Source organism: Anguilla rostrata, chromosome 2, assembly GCF_018555375.3.
Source record: "Anguilla rostrata isolate EN2019 chromosome 2, ASM1855537v3, whole genome shotgun sequence".
Lineage (NCBI taxonomy): Eukaryota > Metazoa > Chordata > Actinopteri > Anguilliformes > Anguillidae > Anguilla > Anguilla rostrata.
The window spans coordinates 41,295,240-41,312,439 of NC_057934.1; the positions used below are offsets into that span (position 1 = coordinate 41,295,240).

At 49.7% G+C, this 17,200-nt stretch overlaps 1 protein-coding gene across 5 annotated transcripts in view; it reads left to right on the forward strand.

The window, feature by feature from the left end:
- The window catches only part of si:ch73-103b11.2 (uncharacterized), a 104,411-nt gene that overhangs the window by 47,646 nt on the left and 39,565 nt on the right, over positions 1-17,200 (forward strand). For all 5 annotated transcript variants that reach the window (XM_064322244.1, XM_064322243.1, XM_064322242.1 and 2 more), the window contains exon 4: positions 13,174-13,325. In XM_064322244.1, coding sequence (XP_064178314.1) covers positions 13,174-13,325 — 152 coding nt within the window. The remainder of the gene's footprint in view (positions 1-13,173; positions 13,326-17,200) is intronic.

Consider the following 17,200-nt stretch of genomic DNA (forward strand, 5'->3'; position numbering starts at 1 on the left):
CTGATCTAAGGAGCCGGGAAGAATGGCGGGAGAGAGAGAGAGAGAGAGAGGGAGAGCGCGGCCGTGCCAGCGCTGGAGACCGCCCGCCGCGGCGAGCGACGGAGCTCACGCGCGCGCCTCCGCAGCGCCTCGTAACGGGCATGCTGTCATCCCGCGGGGAGCGGCGCGGAGCGGAGCGTGGGCTCCGCCACGGCTCATAACGTGTGCGCGAAAGAATGAGATGACATGATCCCACTGGCATCTGGCCCCGGCTCTGAGAGACTGTCTCGGCTCTCGTGGGTGTTTTGGTGTGTGTGTGTGTGTGTGTGTGTGTGTATTGCTGTACGTGTGTGTATTTGTGTGTGTGTGTGTGTATGTGTATATTGCTGTATGTGTGTGTGTATTTGTGTGTGTGTGTGTCTGTGTATGTTGTGTGAGTCTCTAAGGAAGGGGCTGATTTTGGTGCCGTCTCTCCTGGAGGTGCGGAGGGGAGCCGCTCAGTCCTGCTGGCGTCTTATTCCTGTCAGCAGTGCCAAGCTGTGCACCAGAGCGGCAGCCCTCTTCTTTTGAAGTGCGCGAGTGCCTGGCCCTGTGGAACATTCTCCCTCCCGCTCATATCCCAGCAGGCTCCCACACGCAGGCAATGGTTAATGAAGACACCCACTCTCCTAATGGGAATCAGCCGGCACCGAAGCCAAAACCCCCCGCTGAATACCACACACTCAGATAGACGCACCCCAGCACCACATCTGCCGCGGAGTCGGCGCAGACACGTTCCCAAAATCGGTCTGCCGTAGCCTTTCTCTCTGGTTGTGAGGCCATGGGCCAGCATAGTTAGACATTTAATCTGTTGATTCTCTTCCAGCGAACGCACAAACTATCCGCCTTAGTGTTGCCAGCATGTGCATCAGCTAGGTGAGCCGGTGCACTGCCTGCTATCGAGAGAACTCGGGTTGCCTTCAGAGGGCAGAATAGCTCTGGAGAAACTCGGCGCTGATCCACACGTCTTCCTTTGAAAGAGGCCTGCTGGAGGGGTCTGTAGTTGGAGGTCCCGTGCAGTGCCGAATATTCCAGGCGTATGGTAAGGGCCCGGTTGCCAGTGCCGCTGCCAAGGCGCATGACAAACGGCCGTAATAAATTACGCGTTTGTCCTGTGTGGGTATGAAGAATGAGCCCACAGGCGTGTGAGAGCCAGGCCCTGATTTACTGCCGTCTCCTTTCTAGTGCAGACTGATAGACCTCCAAACAATTACAGTGGAGGGGGGAAGACAGTAGATTATTGTCTCAGTGTCTTAAAAACCAAAGAGGTCCCTTGCCCCTGAAGTCAGATTAATGTCTTGCTATTAGTGCAGTTTGTGCCATCAAAAGACCTGCGATAAGCCTGAAGAGCCGCATACGACGTGGGGGAGCCCCTTTCCCTTCTTCTTCCTTTTCTTTTCCCCCTATAGAACAGACGCCCTTGAAGTGTGGACTTATCTGTGATTGCACTGTACATCGGTGAAGGTAAAAGGCTGTTGTTTCGTGAATAAGGTTTTGTTTGTGCTCTCTCTGAAGTGTCATTTCGAAGACCCCCCGAGTTAATCCCATTGTTCCGCACACCTCTCGCTAAAAAGCACCAGACTGTGGAATGTTGTCTCGGCCTGAAGTATAGAGGGCTTTGTTTTTCTTTTGAGCTCCTGGTGCTCCTGCGTGGAAGGTGCCTCTTAACCGCCTCCCTTTTTCCTGCAAAAGCTGACGCAGGGTGTCCTGTGCGCCCTCGCAGGCTGGGGCGAGGCCGTTCTGGGGCGTGACACGGCAGCCCCTCTTCATCGGGAGGGGAGGTCTCTCTCTTCCGAGCGCTAAACTCCCTGGCCTCCGCACTGTCCCTGGGGCCCAAGTTTATTCTGCAACCAGCGAGGAGCGTGAATATTTTAAAAGCTTAATCGCGCCAGCTTAGCAGCCAGTGTGTCAGAAGTTAATAGGCTGCCGTCACCATGGTGCCGTGCTGCGGATATGAAACAGATAATGGCTCGTAATGAGGGGTAGACTGTGGAATTTGCAGGTCTTCGGAGCCTTTGGCCTGTGCGTTCTCACAGAAAATATGTTCCCATTGCGTAACTTCTGCCATGCCTCTCAGATATTGTGGGGGAAAGTGTAGGTGTGGGGCCAAGGGTTAACTACTTACTGTTTGCTTTCTAAAAGAAGTGCAGAAATGGCTGTATATTATCAAATCTCCATTTCCTGCACTCACGTACCTTCGATGCATCGGAATACCTTGTGCGTCTCTGGCCATATTATTGGCTGATGGCACCCGCGCCAGATTGTTCTAGGTATTTTTGCTTTTATTTTCCCTCTGGTGCGGTCCCTCCGCCTGGTGAAGAATAGAACAGATTGTCATAGAACAGATTGCCGTGTGAATTTGTCTTCTGTCTGGCGCAGATGGAGTTCACTTCAGGTGGTGTGGGGAAGGGGGGGATGGGATGGGATGGGAAAAGGAAGTGTGCCGGCCCGTTGCCCTCCCCCCCAGTGCCGGGTGGAAAGCGCACCCCAGCGCGTGCCCGTTTCCGGGGTTATCGCCGCTGGCGGGAGAAGCAGGCGCTCGGCGCTGCCAGCAGACGTTTCTGTCATCGCGCGGCCCACGTCTGCATCCGCTGGAGCCGCGCGACCCCGCCGCTCTCACGAGCCCCGCGGCTGTGTGAGGGAGAGCAGGCCGACGCCTCGGGGCTCTGGGCCTGCGTCTCCTGCCAAGTGTGGGCTCCGGTTGGGAAGCGGCAGCTTTCCAGTCTGTTGTGTGGGTCGTTATGTTTTCGTGCCAATTTCAAGTCCAAGTGCAATAGCGACTTTGATCAAAGTATTCAAACAAAATGTAATTGGTTCAATCGGTACCATTTAAAATGATGTGTTTCACAGTGAGGAAAACTGTAATTATACCGCACACATTTCATGACCAACTACAGAACATTTATTTGAATATCAGACATCTCTGCACAGCGTTGGCTGAAGAGGGTGAGTAAGATGAATTCCAAATTCAGCAAACTGCCTATGTTGAGTGAGTGTTGTGCTCTCAAAATTGGTCCTATGCCATGTGTATTATTGCAAGTGTTTTCCCCCTGTCACCCAGCCCCCCCCATCATAGGTTCCTGGTGACTTCAGGTGTGGTCCACTTGACCCCTCATCCATGTTATTTCCTTTTGCCTGAGGTAACCATGTGACACTCCCCTTGCGAGAACGACAGGAATAGTAGTTACCCTATAGGTCAGTGTTGGCCTGATTCCACGGCTGCACCTGGGCTCAAAACACAAAGCTTTTGCCCTCCTCTCTGGCTTGATCTTGTACTGAGTGTAGATGGACAGATGGAAACTGGATTCCAGAGTAGGGAAAGTTATTGATGGTCCCGAGGAACAGTGAGGGACTTGTTGGGGCTCAGGACGTGTTTTTGGTTCGTGTGGGCTGGGGCTGGGATTGAAGTGTTTTTGCTCGCTGTGGTGCTGTCGTCGCTGCACCTGTTGTTCGGCACCCAAATTGTGACGCCTTCTGGCTATTCGCACCATCGGGTGTTTGGCAGCCGTCTGCCGCAGAACAAGCCCAAACATTGTGACTGAAGTCAAGTGTTTTTCTTTCTCCATTTGTTGGCGACATAACAGTACTTCTTGGTCACATTCTTAAACCAAGTTTCAGGAGGAGAAGTGTTGAATAGAATTGAAAGCACACTGCAGGACATTTGTCTTTGAGCCGTGTCTGCGTACCTGATTTGGGAGGCCCTATACCGTTTGGCATGCCCTTCTGCAGGATGGTTTTTTTTAAACCCCTCCTGTCCGTGAGAAGGATGTGCAGTACTGTGCTGACCCAGCCAGGGAGGTTTTTTTTAAAGTTACTGCGGTTCCCATGTGAAACGAAGAAGCCTGAACAAAGCTAAACGAACGCAGCCTCCGAACGGGAAAGACAAACAAGCAACCGCCAAATAAGGCAGCGACCGAAAACCAGCTTTCCACCGTCTTCCAGCTTCCACCCATGTAAACATGTGATGGCGGTGTACACTTGAGTCTGTCTTTATTTTCACATTGCGTTACTTCGAATTAACTGTGGAATAAGGCAAGTTTTTTGTGTTTTGCGACGGTGCAACAGTCTCCTGGGAGGCACGGTGGTTTTTACCCCTCTCACTTTTCATTGTTTATTCCTATTTATTTGAGAGCCCAGATGGCCACGAGGCTTCCCACACCGCTGCACTGTGGCCCTGTCCCAGGAGCCGAGGCTTCCACCCGCTGCACTGTGGCCCTGTACCCAGGGAGCCACAAGGCTTCCCACACCGCTGCACTGTGGCCCTGTACCCGGGGAGCCACGAGGCTTCCCACACCGCTGCACTGTGACCCTGTACCCAGGGAGCCACGAGGCTTCCCACACCGCTGCACTGTGACCCTGTACCCAGGGAGCCACGAGGCTTCCCACACCGCTGCCCTGTGACCCTGTACCCAGGGAGCCACGAGGCTCCCACACCGCTGCACTGTGACCCTGTACCCAGGGAGCCACGAGGCTTCCCACACCGCTGCACTGTGACCCTGTACCCGGGGAGCCTGGCAGGCTGGGCCCGAGAAGGGTGCGACGCCCGTCGTCCCGGACACCCTCGGCTCTGCAGCGATTGGCTGGTCTGTGGCGACGCGCTACGCGCCGGGCAGCCCCGGCAGCTGGCCGGAGTTAAGCTCGTCTGCCTGTTAGTCATCACAGCGGAGGCCGGACCGCGTGAGAGCATCGCTGACAGCGTAATCTCCCGTCTCCGCCCCCTACGTGCAAACCGAGCCACCCCACCGGTTCCATCCTCCACGCCCCCCGGCATTCTTTCCTACAGTAATGGAACACTCGCATGAGATTCCTCAAATTCCTTGCTCTATGTAAACTCAACTGATTGTATGTGTGTGTGTGACCTTTCTTCTTCTTCCTGATATTGGGAAATTTTCTGGTGATGCAATAGTGGAGGCCTGCTCATAGACCCAAAGTGGGGTGTGTTGAAACATTGAACGAATGGGCGAGAATAATACTGTCCAACTTCATTTTGAAACTTTCTAGGAATGATCAGTTACTAACCACAGATTTGGAAGTGCTTTCCAAGTTCTAAAGAGGTTATGAATCTGTGGATAGTTGCTTGCGTAATAGGACAAGTGGTCCTAGACCTGATTGAAGCAGCTGGTTTGAAGCCCTGCCTCAGCTGCTGCTCTCATATCAGTCACCGACCAATTGCCAGGCCTCTTACTCCCACTCCTCGCCTATCAAAAGCTCCTAACTGAGTTCATTGGGGTTCATATTTTCACTCCTTGAAGTACTCTTTCAGTCTTAAGCATTACTGGTTCGCTTCCAACCATGAAAATATGCGGACGCAGACCTGCGTAAAAGTTAATCTGCTCTCAGAACGTCAGAAAAGATGCTGGCTGTGCTCTTGCGTGCAGGCAACGCTGGCGGCTTATATCTGATTCTGATTGGTTTAATTGCTCCCAATCTCTGAGTAATCTACAGATTAACATGGTAAAATACATCTTGGCAGCTGTGGTGTAAACAAAGTGTAAAGTGCTGAGAGTGTGAAGTGCAAATGGGAGGGGGGAGGGTGTTACCCCCTGCCAGCCACCGTCACATCAGCCATTTGCTCAAGGGACAGTAAATGTCACAATTATGCCGTATGAATGTGGACATCAGGATGTTGGACATTAAACTCCTGCAGTCCCTTGTTTCCTGGATGTCTGCCCATCGAGGGCTGCTGTAGGGTTGCCTGGATGTTTTGGGGTGTTTTTTAAACTAATGCAGAGATGGGTAGAGAGGAGCCGTCGCTCTCTGTGTTGAGCATTGTATTCCGAAGTTCTGTGTGCCGAGTTCAAAAGCAGGTTTGTTGCTTTTTTCCCCTGCTCTTGGTTTCCTTATTGAAAGGGGGTGACAATTCCACATTGTGTGGACGCTGGTGCTGCCCCACAAAGGCCTCATTGTTCGGTGGAGTGGCCGGGGGAGAAGGACTGGGCATGCTTTTCTGAGGCCAACGCTTTCTTCTCCTCCCGTTTTCAAACGAGCCAGGCAGCAATGGGAGCTGACAGGTTTGGGTCTCCTGTCAACACGTGTTAGCCCAGTCCCGTGCTGACTGCCTGCCTCGGCCCCCTCCCCACCCACCCCCCCCCCCCCCCAACTTGACTAATTAACCTCACCTTTGTTGCCTTTTCCTGGCTCTCCATTGCCTCCTCCCACTTTGTTTTTGGTTTTTTTGCTTTGGGAACAAGTGGAAGTGTACTTGCCAGTTTTCTGTGCCAGAGAGTTTTAAATAGTTTCACTCATTGCTTGAAAAGTCATTTAGTTTTTAATGATTTTTATTTATTGGATAATTAATTATTTTGCTTTCATTGGAATTAGTCAGTGTCTGTGCCAGAATGTTACAGAGCGTTTTCCCGCTGTAGTTCTTTAACATACTTCCAGTGAATATACATACTGTGGCTGTCACTGTTGTCAGCTTAAAGTGGATTCTGTCACACTTCTAAGCCCAGTGATGTAAGAAAAGATTTGTGGTTGTCAAAAAAAAACGCAGGCTTGAGACTATTCATTGGCACAGAATGGGTTTGATCTTTTCAAATCTTTGCCCTTAGCTTATGTTTATACATTTAAAGCATGATTTTTTTCCTAGCACTTTTTAGGTAGCTCGCCACGCTGTCTCGGATGGCTCTGTTTCTGAGCCGCCCTGCCTCGTGTGCCTCCCGCTGGCCTGCTGTAGGCCCCGGCACCTCTCCAGTCACGAGGCTAAAGCACGGCTTCGACGTGTCACGCTGAGGTCACATCTCGCAAAGGTGTTTCTCTCAGTGCTGACCGGTACCGGTCAATCCCATCATGCACAGCTGTTTCTGAGACTCCCGCCCCCCCCTCCCCGTCAGGGTTATGTCATATAGCTGCTGACAGCCCTTTGCGTCTTATTATTTTCCTTCTTGGGGTGGGCAGCTAATACCGGGGCTGTTACTTGAAGCTGGATGTACAAATGTCTCCAAAGAGTGTGACAATGCAGATCTTTTCAGCCCCGCCCCTCTCCGCATCCAGAGTGGCTAGACCGGTGTAAAAAAAGAACAAGTGGCCCCTCTGCTCTTCAGAACCCCCGTGTGAAGTGTGGAGCGGGGGTGATTGACAGCACCGGAGGCAGGGATAAGCAGTGACTGGTTGTGCCAATCACAGCGCTGAGAACGGGCCCCGGCTTGGAGGGAGGGGCAAGCCTCAAGCAGGGGGAAGCGCATTCATGGTGTCAGTGAGAGCCCCGCCCGGGGGCCGGGGGGTGAAACCCTGACTGACGAGGCCGATGAAGGGGGGATCGGTGGCGCTACGAGAGGCCGGGGCCCGGGGCCCCATGTCTGCGTGTTGTTTTCTTTCTGCAGACGGACAAAAGGCTCCCATTTCCAGAACTGGTCAGAAGCAAAGCACGTCACTGGAGTTGAATAACAAGGTCCCGCCTCCCACATCTAGACCCTGACCCCTTCAGAATCACAGTCTGGTGGACATGTTTACTGGTGCAGCTTTTCACATTTTCTTAAATAAAATGGTTCTCGGTTCATGTCCAGGACCGCTGTTTGAATCTCAGAGAATGTTTTGTGCATTTGTGAAACCCCAGTGACAGAGACAGAGGCTGTGACAGCTTGTCTTGTGAGGTTCACGGCCTGTTTTCATCAGGCTGCTCCAGTCCCTGTTTTGATTGGTCATGCTTTCCCTCACTTTGTCAGCATGGCACTCTCCCAGCTCCGCAGTGCAGCTCCTCTGTGGCTCTGTTTTGAGGTGCTGCTCAGGCAGCGTGAAAGCCAGCCTTTCAGCGCATTTCAGATTCCCAACACACAGACAAAACTTTGGCTGGCTGACTTGTGATCCAGTCATTGTGCTATTAAAAAAAAATCAACAGGTGATTTGATTACTGTATGGACCAATTATATTTTTTTTATTGACTATACTACCAATTATATTTATACTGTTTATTATTGTTTGTGAATGTGCGTGCATGCATGCTGTGTGTGTGAGAGAGAGATTGAGAGAGAGACTGGCTGTATATTTAAGTGAATGATTGTGTGTGTGTGTGTGTGTCTGTCTGTCTGTGTGGGTTTGTGTGGGTGTGTATGAGTGAATGTGGATATGCGTATGTGTGAGTGTGTGAATGTGCCAGTGTTTGTGTGTATGTGAATGAATGTGTGTGTGTATGTGTGTGTGGGTGTTTGTGAAGGAGTGTGAATGTGCAGGTGTGTGTGTGTGGGAGGGCATGTGTGAAAGTGTGTGTGTGTGGGTATATGTCAAAGTGTGTGGGTGTGTGTGAGAGAGTGTCAATGTGCCGGTGTGTGTATGTGAATGAAAGTGGACGTGTGTGTGTGGGTGTTTGTGAGTGAGTGTGAATATGCCGGTGTGGGTGTGTGTGAAAGTGTGTCGTTGTGTGTGTTAGAGCGTAAATGTGCCGGTGTGTGCCAGTGTACGTGGACGTGTGTGTGGGAGCATCACTGTGTGTATGTGAATGAAAGTGGACGTGTGTGTGGGTGTTTGTGAGTGAGCGTGAATGTGCACGTGTGTGTGTGAATGAAAGTGGACGTGTGTGTGGGTGTTTGTGAGTGAGCGTGAATGTGCCAGTGTGTATGTGAATGAAAGTGGACGTGTGTGTGTGGGTGTTTGTGAGTGAGCGTGAATGTGCCAGTGTGTGTGTGAATGAAAGTGGACATGTGTGTGTGGGTGTTTGTGAGTGAGCGTGAATGTGCCAGTGTGTGTGTGAATGAAAGTGGACGTGTGTGGGTGTGTGTGGGTGTGTGTGAGTGAGCGTGAATGTGCCAGTGTGTGTGTGGAGTGGGCGCACAGATGGTCTGCATTCTGCCCGCATGGCCCCGACACCCTGCCCTCTTGGAGCGCTCCGACAGCAGGGGCCTGATGGGACGCAGGCCGGGCTCTCAGGACAAGCTGACAGCGCTGACGTCAGCCCCCCTCTCAGACACACGCAGCTGACCGTCACGGCCAGCTGTCCCCTCAGCCCTGGGTGCGGTCAAGTGGCCCTTCTACCGCACGTTTCGTCTCTGGCGAGCCCGAGCACCTCTATATACCACACGTCCCCTGCCCTCCGACGTCTGCCCGATTTTCTGCCCGATGGCTGATGTCACAGCCTGTGTCGTTCCCACCACAAACATTTGAGGGAACGGTGTGATTTTCTTCAGGGAGGCTGCAGGTTTCACTTATGTGGGGCCTGCCCCCAGTTGTCTTATTTAGTCCATGTAGGAGCCCTCCTGGAGGGAGTTTGATTGAGCAGTCTCTCCTGATGGGGTGCTGCATCTCAGGGTTCACAGAACGCCACTCAGAGGATCAGGCCCCAATCTTCTCTGGGCTCGGCACGATGTGGGCAAAGATGTTTTATTTTCTGCTGCTGTTTTTACTCATTTATTTAGGGGCAGCTCCCGCTTCCTGTGATTCAGTGGCTTAGAGCAACGAGGGCCCGGTTGTATTTCTGGCCTGTGCAAAGATGTAGAGGTCCTCCTCCTAGTCAGCAGCTCCTGTCTCCTGTCAGGCAGATCCTGCTGCATCCTTTCTGCTCCAGAAAAGTGCCTCCTCAGCTCTCCCTTTCTGCTCATGCCAACCCCCCCTCCCCCCCAACCCACACTCACCCGCTATACGATTGTATTGTCAGCATTAGCCACACACCAATCTCTGAACCCATCGGCAAAATCAGAATTTAAATTTTGGGGGCGTCGCGGTAGTCCTGTGAATCGGAAGTACCCTCGCTACAACAGCGGATGTAGGCATACCTTATCCGCCCAAGGACCGCCCTTTCCAGGGAGTCTTGCTGAGTTTGTAGTTTGATAGGCAACTCTTCAAATGAGAGTGCAGTGCTGATTACCGATTAACTTTTCGACAGGTCTATTTCACAAGTTAGCAGTTTACAATGTATTCAAAGTTTAAAACCACTGCAGCGCTTTATATTGAGATATTTACTGGAAAAGCAGGACGTATTCACCTGTCTGCCAGCAGGTTACGGAAAACATTTGGCATGTCACACATGGCCTACTGCTTGCTCGCTACTAGCTAAGGATTTCCACCAATGAATATGTTTCAAAATGGTGCCAAGTAATCATCTTAACCAAATACAAGTCCTTACATCCGAATACCCCCAAGCAGAAAACTTTGTGGTTGCGTTAGCTAACTTTGCTAACTTCATAATTTTTGACAGCTCACCTCTGTTGTTGATCCAGTTGAAGGGAATACTGTTCTTTTGTCTTATCTTTTCTGGTCCCGGGATGTTGTTGATGATGCACGTTGTTTTTGTTGGATGTTCTCCTCTTGCTCCTCGTTTATATTTTTTGTTGATGTTTTTTCAGGCAATTCAGCCATTTCCTATTGATAAAACTTGTATCGCCACCAGTACTCATGTGGTGTTTCCCATGGGTTCTGTTATCCTATGCACCGCATGATGATTGGTCGAGCTTGCTCAGCTTCTGCCACTTATAACAGGAAGTTCTCGCCTATGTTATCATTTTGGTAGTTCACGTTTTGATATGGCCAACAGACTTTCCCGTTTATGAGAGTCTGTCAGAGAGAGGTAGCCACTTACCTGAAGCCAAATGTTTGCTGAAATTTCACACTCTCTGAAGCCTTAGTACAGACTTTCAATAGTGTGTGTGTGTGTGTGTCCTGCAACAAGGAGAGTGCAAGACTGACCTGGGCTGCCAGAGCAAAAGCTATTTGCTCGCTGCTGGAGTTTCTGTAAAACCAGCATTTTCACACTTTACAGCCAGTTCATCTTGGTGTAAATGGCTTTGTGTCATCCGTGCAATTTGCTCTTGCAGTCAGTTAGAAAGAGTGGCAAGGCTGCAGTTACACTCTGCCCTACCTGACCCTTGTTTCCCATGTAGCTCTTAACATCAGCACTACAGCCAGGGCAGAGCCAGTCCTCTGGGATAGGTCAGTATTATTAAAAGCAAAACATCAATAGCATAGTTTTTTTTTAAACCCATATTGAATATAGTGGACAGGCTGGTTCATTTGTCTTATATTTAGCGATCCAGGCCTGTTTGGTACAAATTGTTCAGTACCCCTGCCTCCTCCATCTGTTTTTGTGTACTTGAGTGCTTCAAAGGCTGCCCCATTCAGGCACCTGCGCTGGGGTGTGCTGTCACTAGGGCTGAGGGGGGGCCACGGTGACCCACAGGCCTCACCCCCCACCATCCCCCACTCTCGAGTGGTGCCTGGAGTGGCAGCTGAATGTAGCGACGCAGGGTAAGCCCCGTCATTTGGAGGGGATGAGCCAGACTGCCTGCATAGTGAGCAGGGAGAGCCCAGGGCCCAGGGCCCAGGGCCCAGCTCAGGGCCTGAGAGCTGGAGCTCTTGTTGCATTTGTGTCCCCTGAGTGAAGCACTGAGGCAGAGGGGTAGAGCCCAACAGGGGTCGATCTTTGGGGTGGGTGGTGAAATAGACTGCATGTGGTCACATGGTAGTAATCTAAAAATTCAGCTTTGGTCCCTTCTAAGCACAGACTGCAGTAGAAAGGGAAGTAGTTTATGAATTCATTATTTTGGACAATGAGGAAGCAAATGTGTTTCCTTTGCACGCAGTTTTATTGTGACTTATTCCTCTGGCTCAACTCTAATGTGACTGGTTGGTGGTTAGCCTAGAAGTGTCTGTGCATTTCCCCTTGTGTCAGTTTGTTGGCTGCTGCGAGTGCTATTGTTTTTGTGTGTGTGTGTGTGTGTGTGTGCGCAGGTCAGCCCCTGCAGCTGGATGTCAGCCAGACGCTGCAGCTCATCACAGGTCCAGAGTCACACTGAGCTCAGCTGTTCATCAGTATGCAACTGTCTATTTTCAGAGATGGAAATCACCTCAGCAAACGTGTAGAACAATTCTCATACTCAATTGATATTTTGCTCAATATCTATCTTTACATGTAACATTCATATCCCATTGAACATATGCAACAAGGGTAGCTCTGTCATGTTTATGATATATGGCTTTATCATTTTATTGATTGAGTTCAGGTGAGGATATATCTAGATTCAGTTTTTGACTCAAGCACACAATGACACACCATGGACAGACCGTTTTTTTTTATTTGGTCTTTGTGCACTGTGCGTATTGTTTAATGGGGTGTAGATAGCTGGTTCTGCAGTGTACTGTGGGATGAGAAAGAGCCCTGTGCCAAGTGCAACATCGTAAAGCAACAATGGCGTGTTTATTTGCGGATGCCGCTGGAATTGTTTTGTGCGAGCGGACGGGCTCTGTCATTTGCAGCGGAGACGGGCTTTTCACGCTGTGGCAGCCTGCCACTGAAAATCATTGTTAAGGCAACAGAGAGCCTCAGAAGGGAGGCTGTGAGGAGCTTCTGTTCATTCAGAGCCAACGAAACGCGTCCCCCTGGTCCTCTCCGCAGACGAGGGCGGACAGGCAATGAGCTGCCCCTGCGTATATAAACCTCCCTTTAGCCCGCCGCACTGGTTAGCGGTCATGGCGTCAACATACCTGGAGGTTGGAAGCGGGTTGTGTTCCTCTAACCTCGTGCCAGGCTGGTAGTGCCAGGCCGGTGGTGCCAGGCCCTTCTCCTTCAAACCACCTGGTGGGTGGAACTAAATACCAGAGCCATACCGACAGCTTGCTTTCATAGTCAAACAAACCTTGGTGTTTTAGAAAAGCAAACCGTTTTAAAGAGTGCTTCTATTTGCGCAGGCGTCTTTGTTTCTGCCTGGTAACAGTAGGCCCATGGTAGCTCTCTCAAGACCTCTATGAGTTACAGCTATGAGAATCTTTGCCGTACAGGCAGTTTTTGGCTGTTGGTTGAATTGCTCAGTGCTTAGTGTGGTTGGTTTTCTGACCTTCCTGTGTGGTGAGGTTTTCTTGCTGCATGGGCGTTGTGCATATGGCCATCTGACCTAGCATCTCTCTGGTTGTTTGTTGCTGTTGTGAGGATTTCCGTCTGACAAATCTCTCTGACTGTCTGTGTGTTATGTGAAGATTGCTGTATGACTGAGAATTTCTGACTGTCTGTGTGTTATTTGAAGATTGCTGTATGACTGAGAATTTCTGACTGTCTGTGTGTTATTTGAAGATTGGTGTATGACTGAGAATTTCTGACTGTCTGTGTGTTATTTGAAGATTGCAGATTGAGAATTTCTCTGGCTGTGTGTTATTTGAAGATTGCAGATTGAGAATTTCTCTGGCTGTGTGTGTGCTATGTGAAGATTGACCGAGCCCCGTCTGCTCCTCCCGCAGCCCAGCACCCTGCCCCAGGGCACCATCAACATGAACCAGTGCTCCGACGTGATCGACGGAGAGGCCCGGACAGGCCAGAAGAACTCCCTCTGCATCCTGACGCCCGACAAGGAGCACTTCATCCGCGCCGAGAACAAAGAGATCATCAACGGGTGAGAGAGAGGGCACCACAACACACTTCTCCTCCAGACAAAACAAACAGAGCCAAACATGAGCATTGTTTACATCACACCGGGGGTCAGAGGTGCAGCGCTCCCAGGTCAGTGGCCAGAGAGCTGCAGACGGCCAGCGTCTCGGTCTGAGGCCGGGTGGCTAGGGGCCGTCCCCCTCCCCACGGGCGGGGTCCCGCTGCAGGGGAGGGGTCCGGAGCGGGGCCGGTGCCCGCACATCTGTTTCCGAGCACGCCGGAGACGGGAGATCCGCTGCTCCGCGTCTGCCTCACGCACAGCGGCCGCGGCCAGAAAGCCGGTCTTTATGGGAGCCCCCCACCTCACCCCTTTATTTACCCTCGTAGCGGTACTGCTTATGCATTGCGTCAGGCGGCCATTCCCACCCGCGCTCGCTCATAACACGCTGTGAGGTGAAGTCAGATGTGGTTGTCTGCCTTTATAGGATAATCAAAGGAAAGAAAGCAGACACTAAATGTCCCCTGTGCATTCGTATTACCATTACTGAAGCGCTATACGAGCAGTGTTGCTGTAAGAAGAACCATGTGCATGTGTGTATTTATCCATATTGTTTATGACACACAAAACCCTTGTTTCCAAAACTTGGAATTCTGATGAAGAGTAAAGAAAATAGGCTTTGGCCTGGATTCTATTTTTGTCCTCAACTTGACACATGATTAAATACAAAATTTTCAGTCTTGTCTATACAAATGTAGTCTGGGCTGAGTTCAACAACTGATAACATTAGTTCCCCAAATCCCTTTTGCGAAAAATAAACCCAACACGCATAGTTAATATTGAGTCAAAGTTAATGAACATTTTGATTGAATCCAGATCTACAGTCTTTCTGTGCAACATAATGGTTATCTGAAGTAATATGGAGGTTTGAGCCAGCATTATCAGTTGCTGAGTTATGAGACATAAATAGTACATAGAGCTAGAAACCTCAATGTGTATGAAAATAAAAACAAATGGAAAAAAACAGGGAAGAAAACAGACAGTGGATATTCGACTGGCACAATGCGCACTTATGCACGCACACACACACAAAGTATATGTGTACACTGTCTGTGTTTCTCTTCTGTCTATATCTATATACAGCGAGAGCATGTACAGCTGTGTATTCCATCTGATGACTGAATATCCAATGTGATATAGGAAGTACGGTATATAGCAGGTCCGTCTCGCTATGAGCTGAATGACCTTGAAAGGCATTTGTTTCCTTTGATGGAAAAAGCAGAGCCTCAGTCACCAGGTGCCTCATTCAAAAGTCTGACCTTGCCCCATTCCCAGTGAATTAAATGGGACAAAAAATCTTGATAGCAGCGAGCTCATCAGCAGTGCTGTTGTATGAGAAACTAGAAGCAATAAAGTACAGGGCCCTGCCACTATCAGGGAATCTGAAACAAGTGTGATCATCTCTGTGCTTGCAGTCCTCTCTGCCCACCCCTCCGGCTACTTACTCACATACTGACACATCTTGTGGTTCAGTTATGCAGAGAAAATCCCGCAAGGCCGGTGACTCCTCAACCCACTTTCAGTGTGCCAGCCGCGATAGGGAAGACATGAATGGTCCTTAGGTTCACCGGTCTGCTTGCGGAACAGTGGAGAAGTACAAACCATACTGCCCAGGAAGTACGGCTTATTTTAGCCAGATTCAGTGCCTGCCTTTGAAGTGTACGCGGTGGTTCTCATACAGCAGTAGCCTTAGAAGCCTTGCACTCACCCCTGCCTACGATAGAACGATGTATTCTGTTCTGCCATTTACAATGTTGGCACATGATCGGAATAAATTATTTGCTGTCTGAACCTGTTGCAAAGTGAAAATAAGAAAGTATGCCGTTTAATGCACTGCCAGTGCACTGATTTCACTGCTAGTAAGTGCCCACATGTAAAAACCATAAGCATATGATATACTCATACCATTTAGGTATTACCACAAGTCCTGCAGATTATGTTAGAAGTCTATTATGTTATATTATATGGCACGTGTTTAAATGCTCAGTGGTATGGAATGAGTTCAGCTCATGGTTTTTTTTTTTTCGCACTGTACTGGCCTGCCAGACTGAAACCCCAGCTGTTCGGCCAGGTGCCTCTGATGGGATCAGGTCCCAGGTAAAGCCGGCTTGTTTGTGCCTGTGAACAGTAGGCCGGTCATGTGATGGGGCTCTCCACTGAGTTCTGTACAAGCCTGCCACCCACAGGTCCCTCAGGGCATAGCAGACACTTCCCTCCAGTCCCTGCCCAATTACATTACATTCTTGCCTGCAAACCCCACCCCCCACATACGCCTTGACTCAGCAGCCTGGCGACTTTCCAGGCGGACAACGCACCGTCCCCTCGTAGGTTAATGCCATCTAATACTGGCTGTGTAGTGATAAATATTTACCATAAGAGGATCTCTCTGTTTTATCATACATTTGGGTTAAGCCACATTCTTAGCTCTGAGCTCCACGAGAGGATTATGAGCACATATGGTTATATCCATAAAGACTTCCCTCTGCGCACCTGGTGCCACATTCTTTGATAGTGTGTCCTTCACCTGGAGGGCATATAGGCTGAGCCATGTCAGCCTTCTGCCGTACATCATTATTACAGCTGGCTTGAGGTCAGGGGCAGCGATGTATTAGAAGAAAAACGTGATTCTAGGCCTCCATCTCCTAAAATGTCCTCCTGACCCTTTGCCCTATGCCTGTTCGTTTGGTTTTCTTGTATCACAATACAGCATCTGCAATCTTACACCCTTCTGACTGGTTTGGGCAGTTAGTCCTTGATGTAGCCTTTGTCACTGTAATAATAGTAGTTTGCCATCAGTATGATTTTCATACCATGCCAACATTTGTTGTGATATGTAGTGGTAAGTATGGTTTTCCATGTTCTTGTAGGCCCTGTAGTGTGCAGTTGTGTAGTAGTCAGGCTTTTAACTTGGCTGATGGGATAGCTTCCTGACCTGGTTAGCACTAGCAGCACAGTGGATTTGTGCCACAGAATTCAACCACCATCCTACTGGAAGGCATTAGCAGATGCGTTCCATGTGTGTCACATATTAATGTGAGGGAGGAATGTGGGATCAAGAGATGTTCCCCTGAACATAATCATGTCTTATCAGTCACTTTATCCAGCAGCCAGCGCTGTTTTCATTACTACTCACGTAATAAATGAGCCGAGGCCATAAATAAGTGAGCCTTGGAATAATCCAAAACTTTACATGTAAATTGAGTCATATTAGTTTGCCCCACAGAAGCCTTGGCTGTATTGTAGGTGACACCTTCCAAGGTGTTGACAGCCCCTCTGGTCTTCTGACAGGCTCCTTCTGCTGTTCATATTCTGTGGTCACAGGTGTGAACTTTCCCAATTTCTTGGGAAAGAAGTGAACACTAAACCATATTCTTGGATAATGTGGTGATTTACCTGCTCTGCAAATAACACCTGGCTCAGGAGAGATGCTTCTGATTGAACCTTAGAGCAGAAGTTCAGGGAAAAAAGCTGTGAAACGTCATACCTCCCCACCTGTGAGAGGCAGTGTGAAAACCCTACCTCAGACTCACTCAAAGATTAAATATACTATGACTGTGAAAGAGTAACTACTATGACTATGGAAGAGTAACTCTATTAGGACTGTTGAAGAATAACTACTATCACTGTGAAAGACTAATTCTGCTGACTGTGAAAGACTTGCTAAGATTGTGAAATAGTAACTACTAAGACTGTGAAAAAGTAAGTGATATGACTATGAAAGAGAAAACCCTACTAACCTTTGCACTGAGAGTGATTGCCTTTGTACCTCCCTCATCCCCATTGCTGCCTAGGGTCCTGCACTTTGCCAGAGTGGTTCTCTACACTGTAGCTGGGACGGGAGG